Below are 12610 nucleotides of genomic sequence, written 5' to 3' on the forward strand. Positions count from 1 at the left end.
GTAAATGATGCGTATTATATTTTAAAAAGATGGGTTTCAAATAATATTTCCTAAAAGAGGTATAAAAAGTGCAAGATAACATAAAGTGACACGTGCTCTGTTTTGATTTGCCATCACATGGGCACAGGCAAGTTCCAGGTTTTCTAGGCACAGGGAAGGCCACAAGGTGATGCACAATTCCTAGGCGGAGACGGGTTAACACAAATCGATGGGAGGGAATACTAACTATTACAAGATAAAATTGGAAACCTGTATTGATGTTATATTGTTGATAGAGATTGAATGTACTCGGTTTATTGTATTTTTCCATCCTAGTCTCTGCTGTATGATTCAGAAACGAGACCTTCAACTCCCGCTTTGATAATATAGGATCCATTATAGAAACATTAAAAATGTCCAGACCATACAATGTTTTATACCAATAATGTATGTGGTTCAGCCAAGGAATATTCGATTGGCGATCAAGTTTAATACATTCAGTTTCTACTAGTCAGTGTCCTCACGTTTTTGATAAAAGCATGAACCAAGTCTGTCCGGTTGGGCCTAGAAAGACATTAAAATGCAACTTGGAGACAAAATGTTAATTATTAAAGTCAACCCATTTTGGTACTGTGGGTAGCAGACTATTTGGGCCCAGTCTCAGCCGCCAAGTAGGAAAATGTTCTAAACCCAGACATTTCTAACAAGCATTGGCATAGCCAATAGGTCTCGCCTTTGGGACCTTATAAGTGTTTAGTTATCCAGCACAATATCCTTGGTGAAACATCATCAAGTGTTGCATGGCTAAACACTTATAAGGTCCCAAAGGCGAGATCTGTTGGCTATGCCAATGCTCGTTTTGCTCTTATATTTTTTTTTTTAAATCTGTTTATTAGCATAGTGTTTACAGCAGAACATGCATACATTTTCATATATACGAGCACAGTATTAACCCCGGTGGTACATGCATGTCTACGCTCACAGCATATATAGAAACATAGTGAATTCGATTTTCATTTTGTCGATGAACTAGAACAAACTAACAAACCTCGTTCTCACCCGATCCCACCCTCCACCCCTAGGAAATCCCACCCAACACTCTCTCAACAGGCGCATAATTGAAATATCGACATGTGGGTCACCCCCAATGCATTGATACATAGCGTAAGTTGAACACACAGGTAGGGTGGGGTAGCGTGATCGATGGGTCGGGACACCCGTATCCCATCGCAGTGCACCGTAGGCAGTGGCCGTGCATGGGAGAGTGAGTCAGTGCATAGTGATACCCCAAGTGGCTATTCACTTGTATCTCCTTCATCCTCGTCATTGCCAGCCTCAAAGGTCCCTAACGTGTCAAACCATTCTAGTGAGATCGGTGTTTTTCGGAGGCCCCTACTCTCCTCTCTCTGTAGTGCTTCACCCTCAGCCTTACCCCAGTGCATCACTTCCGCCCGCCATAGGTCAGGGTTGGGCGGTTTAGATGATTTCCATCTCATCGTGATGGCACGCTTCGCCAGCAACAGGGCCAGATCTGAGAAGCGCGTCGCCACGGTTCTGGTGCGTGTCGATGGCCCCAGCCCTAGAAGTGTATGTTCCAGTGTAGGTGATCGGGGCAGAGTGCCAGCCTTCTCGAGTGAGTCATGGACAGTGGTCCAGAAATATCCTAATTTAGGGCATTGCCACAGCATATGTACCAGTGATGCGTCGTCTGCATCTCATCGGGGGCAGTTGCTCTTGGATGCAGGGAACATCACATGGAGGCGGTGCGGAGTCAAATAGGCTCTATGTAGTAACATCAGTTGGATGAACTTGTATTTGGGGTTCCTAGCTACTTTCCTGGGGAACTGAAGTATGCGCTCCCACTCTTTGTCTCGCAGTGGCCTCCCAATATCTACCTGCCACGTCGCCCGCAGTGGTGACAGTGTATGTGCCCTCCCCGTTTTGATGCTAGTTGTGAGCCACCTGGTCAGATGGCCGCCCGTTCCCATGAGGTAGAGCATTGTGACGAGAGGGTTCGTAACAGGTTCCCACCCGTCAGGCGACCATTTGCGTAAGATATAGTGTCGGAGTCCGGCGTGCAGAAGAAAGGAGCCGCTGGGGACGCCCTGCGTGGTTCTGAAGTCTTCGAAAGATAATAGGTGCCCTTCCGCAAACAGGTCACCCACGTGTGTCACACCTGCGTCATGCCAGGGCTCCAGCATGGTCGCCGTGAGTGTGCCCGAGCCTAGTGGTATGCCCAATAGTGGAACCGTGGGGGCATAAGGTGTCCCGGGGGACGTGTACTTTAATGCCTTCCGCCAGTATGTCACCGCCAGCTTGAGAAGTGGCGGGGCATTTCTAGGTAGATCCGAGCCAGGTAGGAGCAAGATGTGTACCCTCCCTTTAGCATGGTCGTCCTTTGAAACATTAATCTCATAAAGATTGCGGCCCGCCACCCAGTAAGCTAGCCACTGTAGCTGACATGCATAATTATAAGCTCTGAAGTCCGGTAAGCCCATGCCTCCGGAGTTGGAGGGGAGCTGCAACTTGGCCAGACCTATGCGCCTGCGGCCATGTCCCCACACAAGTTCGGTGAGTAGGGAGTCGAGGGTCTTAAATGTCGCCGCTGGGATCTGGAATGGCAAATTGTTGAAGTAGTAGATGAGACGGGGGAGCATCACCATCTTGGATATTGCCACTCTACCGGGTATCGAGAGCGGCAATGTTAGCCAGAACTGAATTTGTGACTTCAGCGTTCTAATGGCCCTCCCCAGGTTGCCGTCTAGCATCATGCCCTCCTCTCGGTATATCTGTATCCCAAGGTATCGGAAGGAGGTTTCCGCCATCTGGAATTCATGGGGGGCAAAAGGCAGGGGGGCCGACCCATCTGTGGCTGCAAAGGTGAACCCATAGGACTTAGACTCGCTGATGGTGAGTCCAGAGATCTCTCTAAAATCCTCAAAAACCTGGGAAACTGGGCTTAGGTCACCCCTCAGGTCGCGGAGATATAATATGATATCATCCGCGTACGCAGATACAATGTGGTCCGTACCATGCCGTTGTATGCCATAGCGGGGGGCCATCGACCTTAGCCTACAGAGCAATGGCTCGAGGGCAAGGACGAAGAGGAGAGGGGAGAGCGGGCAGCCCTTCCTGGGGCCTCTTGCAATGGCTATGGGACCTGAGATTTGATTGGAGGTGCGCACCCTGGCTGTGGGGATGGTGTATAGCAATCTGACCCAAGCGAGAAATTCGGGCGGTATCCCGAATTTTGACAGTGTGGCGAACATATAATCCCATCTTAAGGAATCGAAAGCTTGTTTTAAGTCCAGTGATATGCATCCTTCGGAGCCCGTGTCCACATTGCCTCCAAGCATGAGCTGGGCCAAGTGCCTAAGGTTCATGGCCGTATTACGGCCCGTTACAAAACCGCATTGATCCGGGTGGACCAGCTGAGGCACATTCTGCACGAGCCTCGACGCCAGCACCTTGCTCAATATTTTAGAATCAGTATTGAGAAGGGACAGGGGTCTGTAATCGGCCATCTGCAGGCCATCTTTGGCCGGTTTCAAGAGGGACGTGATCAGTGCTTGCATGGATGATTGCGGTAGAGAGGTTGTACGGAGGGCTTCCAGGTACACAGTGTGTAACCGTGGGGCCAGGAGGTCTATATATGTTGCGTAGAATTCAGCTGGTAGGCCATCCGTTCCGGGGGCCTTACCCTTCGGAAGGGCTCGTATCGCCTGTCTAATTTCCGCCACTGAAATAGTACGTTTCAAGTTTTTGTTCTGGTTGGCAGAAAGTTGTGGAAGATCCAGACCCTCCATGAAGGCCGCAAGCGCGGGTTCTGATAAGGGCTGGGGGGACCGTATAGCGTGGTGTAATAGTCCTTAAACGCCGTATTAATCCCTATTTGGGTGGTAGCCGAGCGGCCAGATTGGTCCAAGACCCTCAAAATGGGGTGGCTGATCGGGGAGTCCCGTAGGAGGCGGGCTAATAGGGGACCGGCTCGGTCCGCCTGCGTATGGTGTCTGTTTGTGTATTCCCTATAGTCTATTAGCCGCAGGTCTTCCAGTAGCTCAGCGTGCCTAATGTGTGCCTCTTGCAGTGGTGTAAAGGGAGCGTTGGTGCCCGCTGCCTCATTCTCTAGGGACGCGAGTGAGCCCTCCACCTCCTTCAGTTGGCTGATCACCTCCCGCTTCCTTCCCACCCTAGTAGTCATAGCGGCCGCCCTAAGACAGACTTTGAAAGTGTCCCATTCTATCTGCCGGGAGCTGGCCGTGTTCGCATTCGTGGAGAAGTAGGTGTCTATAGTGTCGGACAGGGAGGACCGGAAGACCGAATCCTCGAGGAGATCAGGAGACAGTCGCCAAGTCGGAATGGGAGCTAGCTTCCTACCCCACTGCCATGTAATCTCCACTGGGTTATGGTCCGATAGAGTTTTCCCCATGTGCTGGGTCTGGACAATCATTGCTGTAAGGGAACGGGAGCAGAAAACATGGTCAATTCTGGTGTGAAGCTGGTGGGGAGGGGAGAAAAAAGTGTATTCCCTTTCCAGAGGGTGTATGCTGCGCCATACATCTGCCAAATCCCAGCCCTCAGCCCAACTCGCAAGCGCATCAGCCTGTTTCCTGCTCTCGGTAGCCTGTAAGGGGGGGTGTGATCTATCTAGCATAAGATCAAGTACAGGATTGAAATCACCCCCGATGATCCAGCGATGGTCGGCCCAATCTGCAAGTACCCCGTTGACAGTTTACAAAAATTCCGATTGGTTTGCGTTAGGTGAGTACACACATCCAATGACAACCGCCTCCCCATTCAACAGTCCCTGTACAAATACATAGCGACCCTCCTGATCAATCCGTTGCTCCAGCATCTGAAAGGGAAGAGAGCCACGGAGCCAAATCGCCGCCCCCCTTGAGAATGCAGAATATGAGGTAGCAAAGAGCTGCCCTCTCCATTTCTTGCGCAATTTCACCGCTTCAGCAGTGTTTAAATGTGTCTCCTGCAAGCAAGCAATCTGAGTCCCCCTGCGGTTGAGTTGTGCAAGGATTCTATGTCGTTTGTGCACTGATCCCATGCCACGCACGTTCCAGGTGCACAATTGGTAATTGTTAAAAGGTCCCATTACCATCTGTGTGGTGCGGCAATGTAAAACAACTGGGTGACCCCACATGTCCTGTTGTGCTAAAAGGTGAGAGTGTCTCGCAAACAAGTAACCCCTGAACAAAAAGGTCCCTGAGCCAACGTACCCAGGAGCCAAACCATGGTGCCCAACGTGGGCACAAGTCAGTCAAGTTCGTGTGCATACCGGGGGTAGTAGGCCTCCGTCGATTGACACTGAACGGTCAGCGTGGGCATGATAGCCCACAATACAATGGGCCCCTAAACATACAACCCACCATATGTGAAGGAGGGGGATTAGTCATACGTTACCACCCGGTGAGCATCAATCGTGTCGTGGTTCAGAACTCCTCTGCCATTTGGGCCGTGATCTTCGGGAAGAGCTGCAAGCTGTCAACTGAACCAGACACCTCAGTGTGGGTGTCGGTGGTGACGGTGAGTCTGTCTCCGGTTGCTCCCGCGTCGTGGGCGGCCAGTGCCTCCTCTGTTAGACGTTGTTGCGGGGATGATGACGAGTGGTCCGCCGCCTGGCGACCAGTGGGATGCGACGCCGCCGATGCTCCATGGGATGTATGATGGCTGGGGCTGTGAGTGTTGTTCCGTCGGCCTGGCGAGCCCCGGTGGGTGTCACTGTGGTGGTCTGTGAACGGGTCCTGTGATGCCGGCGGGGTCAGAGTGACCTCCATCCATTCTGCCGCTTCCTCAGGCGAGTCGAAAAAATGGGACTTTTTGTTATGTAGGATTTTGAGCCGAGCAGGGAACAAAAGTGCATATTTCATGTCCCTGTCCCGTAATTTGCGTTTCAACCCCATGAAGTTGGATCTGGCCCGCTGTACTGTGGGCGTGAAATCAGGGTAGACTGATATATTCTTATCCTCGAAGCGTATTGGCGCTTCCTCTCTGGCCGCTCGCAGGACCGTGTCTCGGTCTCTGAAGTGGAGGAGACGAGCGATCAGGGGGAGAGGGGGTGCCCCTGGTTGAGGGGGCTGTGATGGCATCCTGTGGGCCCGCTCCACACTGTAGAGGGCGGTGAGGTCTCTCTGGCCCACCAGCTTCCTTAGCCAATCCTTCACAAACTGCGTGGGGTCCCTCCCCTCGCTTCTCTCCGGAATGCCCAGGATGCGGACGTAGTTGCGGCGGGCGCGTCCTTCAGCATCGTCCACTCTACCCCATAGTTGCTTTAGTTGCTTCTCTACGTTTTCTAATTTTGTGGAGTGTTCCGTCTGCTGCGGGATAAGGTCATCTAGCGCTATTTTCTGCTCTGCCACTCGATCCGCCAACTTGTTATGGTCAGCCTTCAGTAGGGACAGGCCAGTCGCCATGTTGTCTATGCGCGATTCTAGCGCTTCGCGCGTCGCGCGTATTTCATTCAGGATCAGATCTAGCTTGGCGTCCTGCGATCCCTTACCGGTCGGCGGGATGATGTCCATGCTGGAGGAGGCCAGCGGGTCTTCAGAGCCCGTGGACTGCACGTCCGTCCGGGCGCCCTGGTCCTGAGGTTTGCCCCTGTTTCTGCCCATAGATCTAGTTAGCAGGGTGGCGCTGTAGCAGATGCAGCAGACCGCCGCAGTCCCTCTGAGTGTCCGGTAGTGGTTTTTGAAGGACCACTACTTGCTGTGTAGAGGCGGATGTAGCGAGGACCCCAGGGCTGGCAGGGACAGCGTAGGCTACTTAGGCGAGGCGTTAATGTGGAATGGGTCGGTGCGCCTCCGGCGTCTCCATAGGCAGGTATGACCCCAGGTCCGTAGAGGCGATGGGGCGGTAGAGGCGGAAGGGTCCAGGCCACTGCAGAGTGAGCTCGTCGTGGCTGTCGGGAGCGAGGCAAGGGTCGGGGCTGCAGCGCTGTAATAAGGCGCCAACGCGCGTGGCGCACTACCCCTCTTCAGACCCCTGTACCTGAGGTCCGCGTGTCTCAGATGTGTGCCACTCTGTGCTGCGTGACCGTCTCAGGTCCTCCGTCTATCGGTTCGGGGGCATGCGAGGCGAGACTGCCAGGGCCCGAGCGTCTCTACCAAGCCCCGGTTTGATGACAAGATGGCGCCAGGATACTATCCGGGTCGGGCCGACCTGCGCTGCGGTGCTAGTAGCCTGTGCAGGGCGAAGCCGGTCTCGCAGTGTCGCCAATGAATTATGCGTGCCGCCCGCTCTTCGGTCCGTGTCCCCGCGGCGGAATGCCGGAGTCTCGCTAGCTTCGTGGGCAGGCGGGGGGATGGTCCGGGAGTGTTCCCGCACCCCGGCGGGGCCTCGCAGCAGGGCGGCCGGCCGGTGATGAAGCGGCCAAGCGGGGGGAAGCGGAGCCTCAGTTAGGGTGGGGCACCATACCTCACGCCGTGGTTCTGTCCGGCAATTCAGGGGATGTCCATTCCCGGGTCCCGACTGGACCGCGAAGGAGGCTGGGGGTAGGCCGGCCAGGCCGATCACTTTAGGCCGGGGCTTCACTTCGACCCGTAGGCCGCAACAGGCTCCGTCGCCGGAACTCGCCAAAGGAGTGGTCCGAGAGGGGTTATGTCTCACCGCCTCACGCCACTCGCTCCCGGAGACAACCTGTGAAGGGATCAGGTGGGTTGCAGGCAGGGGAGTGCAGGATATTCAGCTTGTGTTCAGGGCTCAGGACGGAGCTGGTGAACTACACGTCCACCATCAACGGCTCCAGGCCACGCCCCCCCTCGTTTTGCTCTTAAGTCATGCTTTCTTTTTATCAGTGGTTAAGAGTGTTTCAGTCGAGAACACCAATCGTCCATTCTAGCTTCACTTTGCTGGACTTAGGCTGCTCCCATGGATTAAGATAAGAGGATACCAACTTAACTTTCAGCCTCCAATTTCAAATTCCTTCACCTTTTACTGATCATTTGAAAGTTTTTTGCTTTTTAAGTATATATTATTTATTAATTGCTAATACTATTTAACTTTTAAGCAGTTTTGTACTGCCTGAGTAGGTGTCCTGAACCCCAAATTAAAAGTCTGTCCTAGCCCACTTTTTAAATTGCAACATGTATTCTACTCCCTCTTGGCTCGCACCCCTACGACAGTGCTTCATGGTAATTACAGAGTATATGCCACCCTCCAGGTTCTGTATAATGTCTGCTGCTAAGAAATGAGCCCACATATAATCCTCTTTTATTATGATTAGACCCTGCTTACCAGCACCTTCTTTTGCCTCTCACAGAAAGAATCCTTAACACAGATTATCATCCAGGTGGGGTCCCACCCCAGGGCTGTTCAATTTATGAGCGTGTTTTTGCAGAACAATTTTTAAAATATGTATTAAAGTCTTAAGTATATCACTTCCATTCCTCTGCATTAATCATTTTTTCTTGTGACCAAATCAAAATACTAAGATGTGTGTCAGGTACACAAAAAGAGGATACACTGAAGGATGAAAATACCAGACATCCACACACAAAATCCCCTGGCAGCCTCAGAAGATTGCCAAGTAGTGTTACAAGGGGAATACAAGAGTAAAGGTTATGAAACATAGACTGCAAAGTTGATGATCCTCGCCGAATACAATGAAGAGGGTGGCAGGGCCTAGGAACTCAGACTAATGATTGGTTTGCAGCTTGATCCTAAAAGGAAGCAAGAGAACACATTGCTGTTATGGCTATATCACTTTAAGTAGTGTTTCTTAACATTTTGACTACTGTGGACCACCCAATAATCATTACGGGACAAAGGGACCCCACTGAATCAATATTGGAATCCGAGAACTCCCACTGAGTCATTACTGGAAGCAAGGGTCCCTGGCATAAACATTTTCGGTGATTTGAAGTGCAAAATAATCCACAGCAAATACAAAAACAGCATTCATCAAACAAATACATAAATGATTAAATATATTTAATTCACAAAGAAATATAAAAAACTGTTTTAATTTTAATGCGAAGGCTGGAGCTGTTGTAAATTCAATTTAGTCCACTCATCCGCAATATAGTATGTTAGATGCACTTCCACTGCTCCCACAAATCAATCTGACGACACCAACTTAATTGTTTGCCTCAAATTCAAATTTTCACATTTACAGAATGTTTTTTAATGTTTTACCTGAAATTTTGCATGTTCATTTATATTCACTATTAATCTGTTTAAATGATTTAATTTTCAAAGAAGTCTTGGACCCCCTAAGTAGGCTTCGCTTCATACATATATTACTTCCATGCCACTTTTATATGCACTTTGTCTACTGTTGTTTACTAGCAAGCGTTTTTGCCTTTTTGACTGTCATAATAGTCACATATTGTGTTTTTATTTAGTTTACAAGAATATTCTTGCCTGTGGAAGGGGTGACTCATTCTTTATTAGGACTCATTTTGAATATGAGAAGGAGGCTCCACAGACACTGGGGTTCACCAGAGGGGAAATCTTCAGAGTGGTGGACACACTGTATGATGGAAAACTTGGAAGCTGGCTGGCTGTCAGAATTGCCAATGAACTGGAAAAAGGCATCATTCCAAGCAAAAGCCGGTAGGATATACAAGTAATTTGTTTGGGGTGTAACAATATCTATTTATGTTGTGGCAACATTAAAGAAGTACCAAAATATTTTCTGATTAATATATGCTTGCATGAACGCTCAACCGACCTTGCAAAAGTTGGTCAACTGAATATGGTGCACAGTGTGTGTGTGTGTGTGTGTGTGTGTGTGCACACATTGTCTTGCGAAAAGAATTTCAGAAATCCCATCTTTATATTACCTTCTGTATATTGCTCCGGCATAGTGTGCAATAAGCTAGTTTGAAATAAGGCTTTTAATAACTTTTTGAGTGGCACAGAAGCTTGACACCAGCACATTGACAGCAGCTGCAGTTCTCACATAAGGAAAGGAAAAGTCATGCCAGCATTTTGTATCAGCAGTGGTGCATCTGGTGGTACGCTTATTGAGCTAGGCCAGCAAATGTCACAATATACTGGCATTGCTGAAATGCACGGGGCAATGTGCCGTTCTGCAAGAAACACACTCGATTGATGGGTAAATACCTAAATTTGGGAGGCGATGGACGGGGCAGGTACACTCAACAGGCTACTCTTCCGTTGCTAGAGGTGCGCTCATATGGGTCCACCCTGGGACACCATTTGAACCCCTGAGGGTTAATATTGGCAAGGAGGGCAGATCTGTGTTAGTGTGGGGGAGACTCAGTGGCACATATCTGACACTGGGTAGTATGCATGGACAGGCTCAGGGTGTGGTGGCCCGAAGAGACTATAGCTGCGTTATAGATACAGACTTAAGAAGGTTGGTGCCCCCACTGGCAGACTCCCCTAGTGTCCAGATGGCTGGGGATTTCAGGAGCAGCTGGGCCACTTGGGACTGGCCAACGGCTGTAGGCTGAGTTTCGACGGGAGACGGGGCATGATCTCCATGTCCTTCGAGACAGATTGAAATGATCCCCGGAGTTTGATTAATTTATTGCTCATATAGGAATATTTGAGCCACACACTTTTGGAACATATTCACCTACTTATGAGTCTCAGTTGGAAGAGACAGACACCTCCTATCCACACTTGGAGGCTCCGCATGTCCCACCTGCATGAGACCGTGTTATGTCACCACCTGGCCGACACAATCAGGAACTACTTTGAACATAACTAGTGTAGGGCCCCACACACTACCATTGACTGGGGCGTGTTCAAGGTGGTGGTGTGGAGCTATTGTTTTGGGCATTCCTGGGGGCCCGAAAATCACTAGAGGGAGATTTGTCCTATTTGGAGGACAGTATCCGATGGTTGGAGGTGGTGCTTTTGGTGGACTCAGGAATCAAACATAGATTGCTGAAGGAGAAGTAAAAGTATTCCACTATGCCAGAAAAAAATACAAACTCTTGACTGCTACACATGCAGACAGGGAACAGGCTGGCAGACTACTCTCCTGGTTGGTTCAACTGGCCAGGAAGAGCCGTCCCATCTCCCGTATTGCAAAACTGGCAGGTGCTCTCGAATATACACAACGGTTAATCCACAGAGTGTTCTCCCACTTCAGGAGCTGTATAGTTAGCTGTGTCCAGCTTTAGCAATGGTTGAAGACTTTTTCAATCGGGCAACCAATCTGCAACTACCAACATTTGATGAGGAGACCCAGGAAGGGTGAGGGGGTCAGTGAATGAGCTAGCCCGGGCGAAAACACCAGGTACGAATGCCTACCAGATGAATTTTACCTCCCTTATGTCACCCTCCTGGCTTTGAAACTTGTGAAAATGTATGTGGGGGCACTAGACCAAAGGTTCCTCCTTGATACCACCGGAGAGCATTTTATAGTGTTGATGCCTAAACTACCTGGTGATGTGCATGGAGTGGTGTCCTACAGACTTCTTTCTATGCTGAATCTCGGATTATATGGTTCTAAGCAAAGTGCTACCCATCCACCTGTTGCCTCACATGCAACAGCTAATACGGTGAGGATTTAAGCTGTTTTGCTCATAATGTAACACCTCAAAAAATATTCATAGACTGTACTAAGTACCAGATGAGACTGCTAGCTACTCTTTTCCGGATGCAATAGTGTTGTCCGCTAATGTACGAAAAGCCTTCCATTCTCTGCACTGGGGGTATCTGAGGGCTAATATGCGCAAAACTAACCTAGCTTGTGGAATAGGACCGGTCGGTGTTCCAGCTCTACTCAGGCACAAAGGCCTGAGTGCTGATGAGTCGGTGCATGTCTGAAATGTTTGAGGTACACCGGGTAACCAGGCAGGGATGTCCTCTCTCCCTACTGCAATTTGCCCTTGCAGTGGAACCCTTCACTACTATACTCCATACCGAGGAGCCCCGGAGGGGCATTCCATTACTAGATGGCAAAACACGTAATCTCCCTGTATGCAGATGATGAGCAGTTATAGCTCGGCTAGGCAGGAGTGGGCGGGGGAGATCTGGAGAGCACAGTAGACCTTCACCTTGCCAGTAAATCATGAGCAGCAGGCTCCTCGGGTGATGGTGTGGCAAGCGGGTATTAGATTGGAGCCATGGGTCCTTAAATATGCGAGAGTCAAGATCTATCTTTCAGATAGGGTCATCTTCGGGAGGAATGGCGAAGACTACCCTGTCAAAGATGATTGTGCTACCCAGAGTGCTTTGCTATTTTGCTAACCTCCTAGTTTGGGTCCCGCAGAAGTGGTTCAAGTCTCTTAATATATTGCTCAGGGAAATTATCTGGGATGGGGGGAAACCACAGGACTGTGCTCCAAGCCCAATGCAACGCAATCATTTGGAGTGCCAGACAATGAACTGTATTACCTAGCTGCACAATTATAGTTCCCTGCCCGATGGCTGGTGGTATGGAGCGCTCATGAACTGGAGGAATTTGGGGAACCGTATAGAGAAAGGGGCTTTGGTGGTGCTCCTGATGGGGGTGAAAATCAACCTGGCCTGGAACCCTAACCACTTGGCCATTGGCTTGCGCTTTTTTTAAATGGGCGATGCGTAGGTGCCTTGAGGACCTGCTTTCTGCGCCTGCAATATTCCTAATGGGATTACTCCCCTTGAGAGGTGGGTTTTCACAGCTAAGACACCTCAGGGCTTGGACGGCGGCTGGGATTGA

General features: G+C 50.2%; 1 protein-coding gene across 3 annotated transcripts in view; it reads left to right on the top strand.

The window, feature by feature from the left end:
• The window catches only part of LOC147727192 (tight junction protein 2-like), a 595437-nt gene that overhangs the window by 449644 nt on the left and 133183 nt on the right, over positions 1 to 12610 (top strand). For all 3 annotated transcript variants that reach the window (XM_086961242.1, XM_086961240.1, XM_086961241.1), the window contains one exon: positions 9333 to 9543. In XM_086961242.1, the coding sequence (XP_086817368.1) occupies positions 9333 to 9543 (211 nt within the window). The remainder of the gene's footprint in view (positions 1 to 9332; positions 9544 to 12610) is intronic.

This window comes from Lissotriton vulgaris, chromosome 3_1, assembly GCF_964263255.1.
Source record: "Lissotriton vulgaris chromosome 3_1, aLisVul1.2, whole genome shotgun sequence".
Classification (NCBI taxonomy): Eukaryota; Metazoa; Chordata; class Amphibia; order Caudata; family Salamandridae; genus Lissotriton; species Lissotriton vulgaris.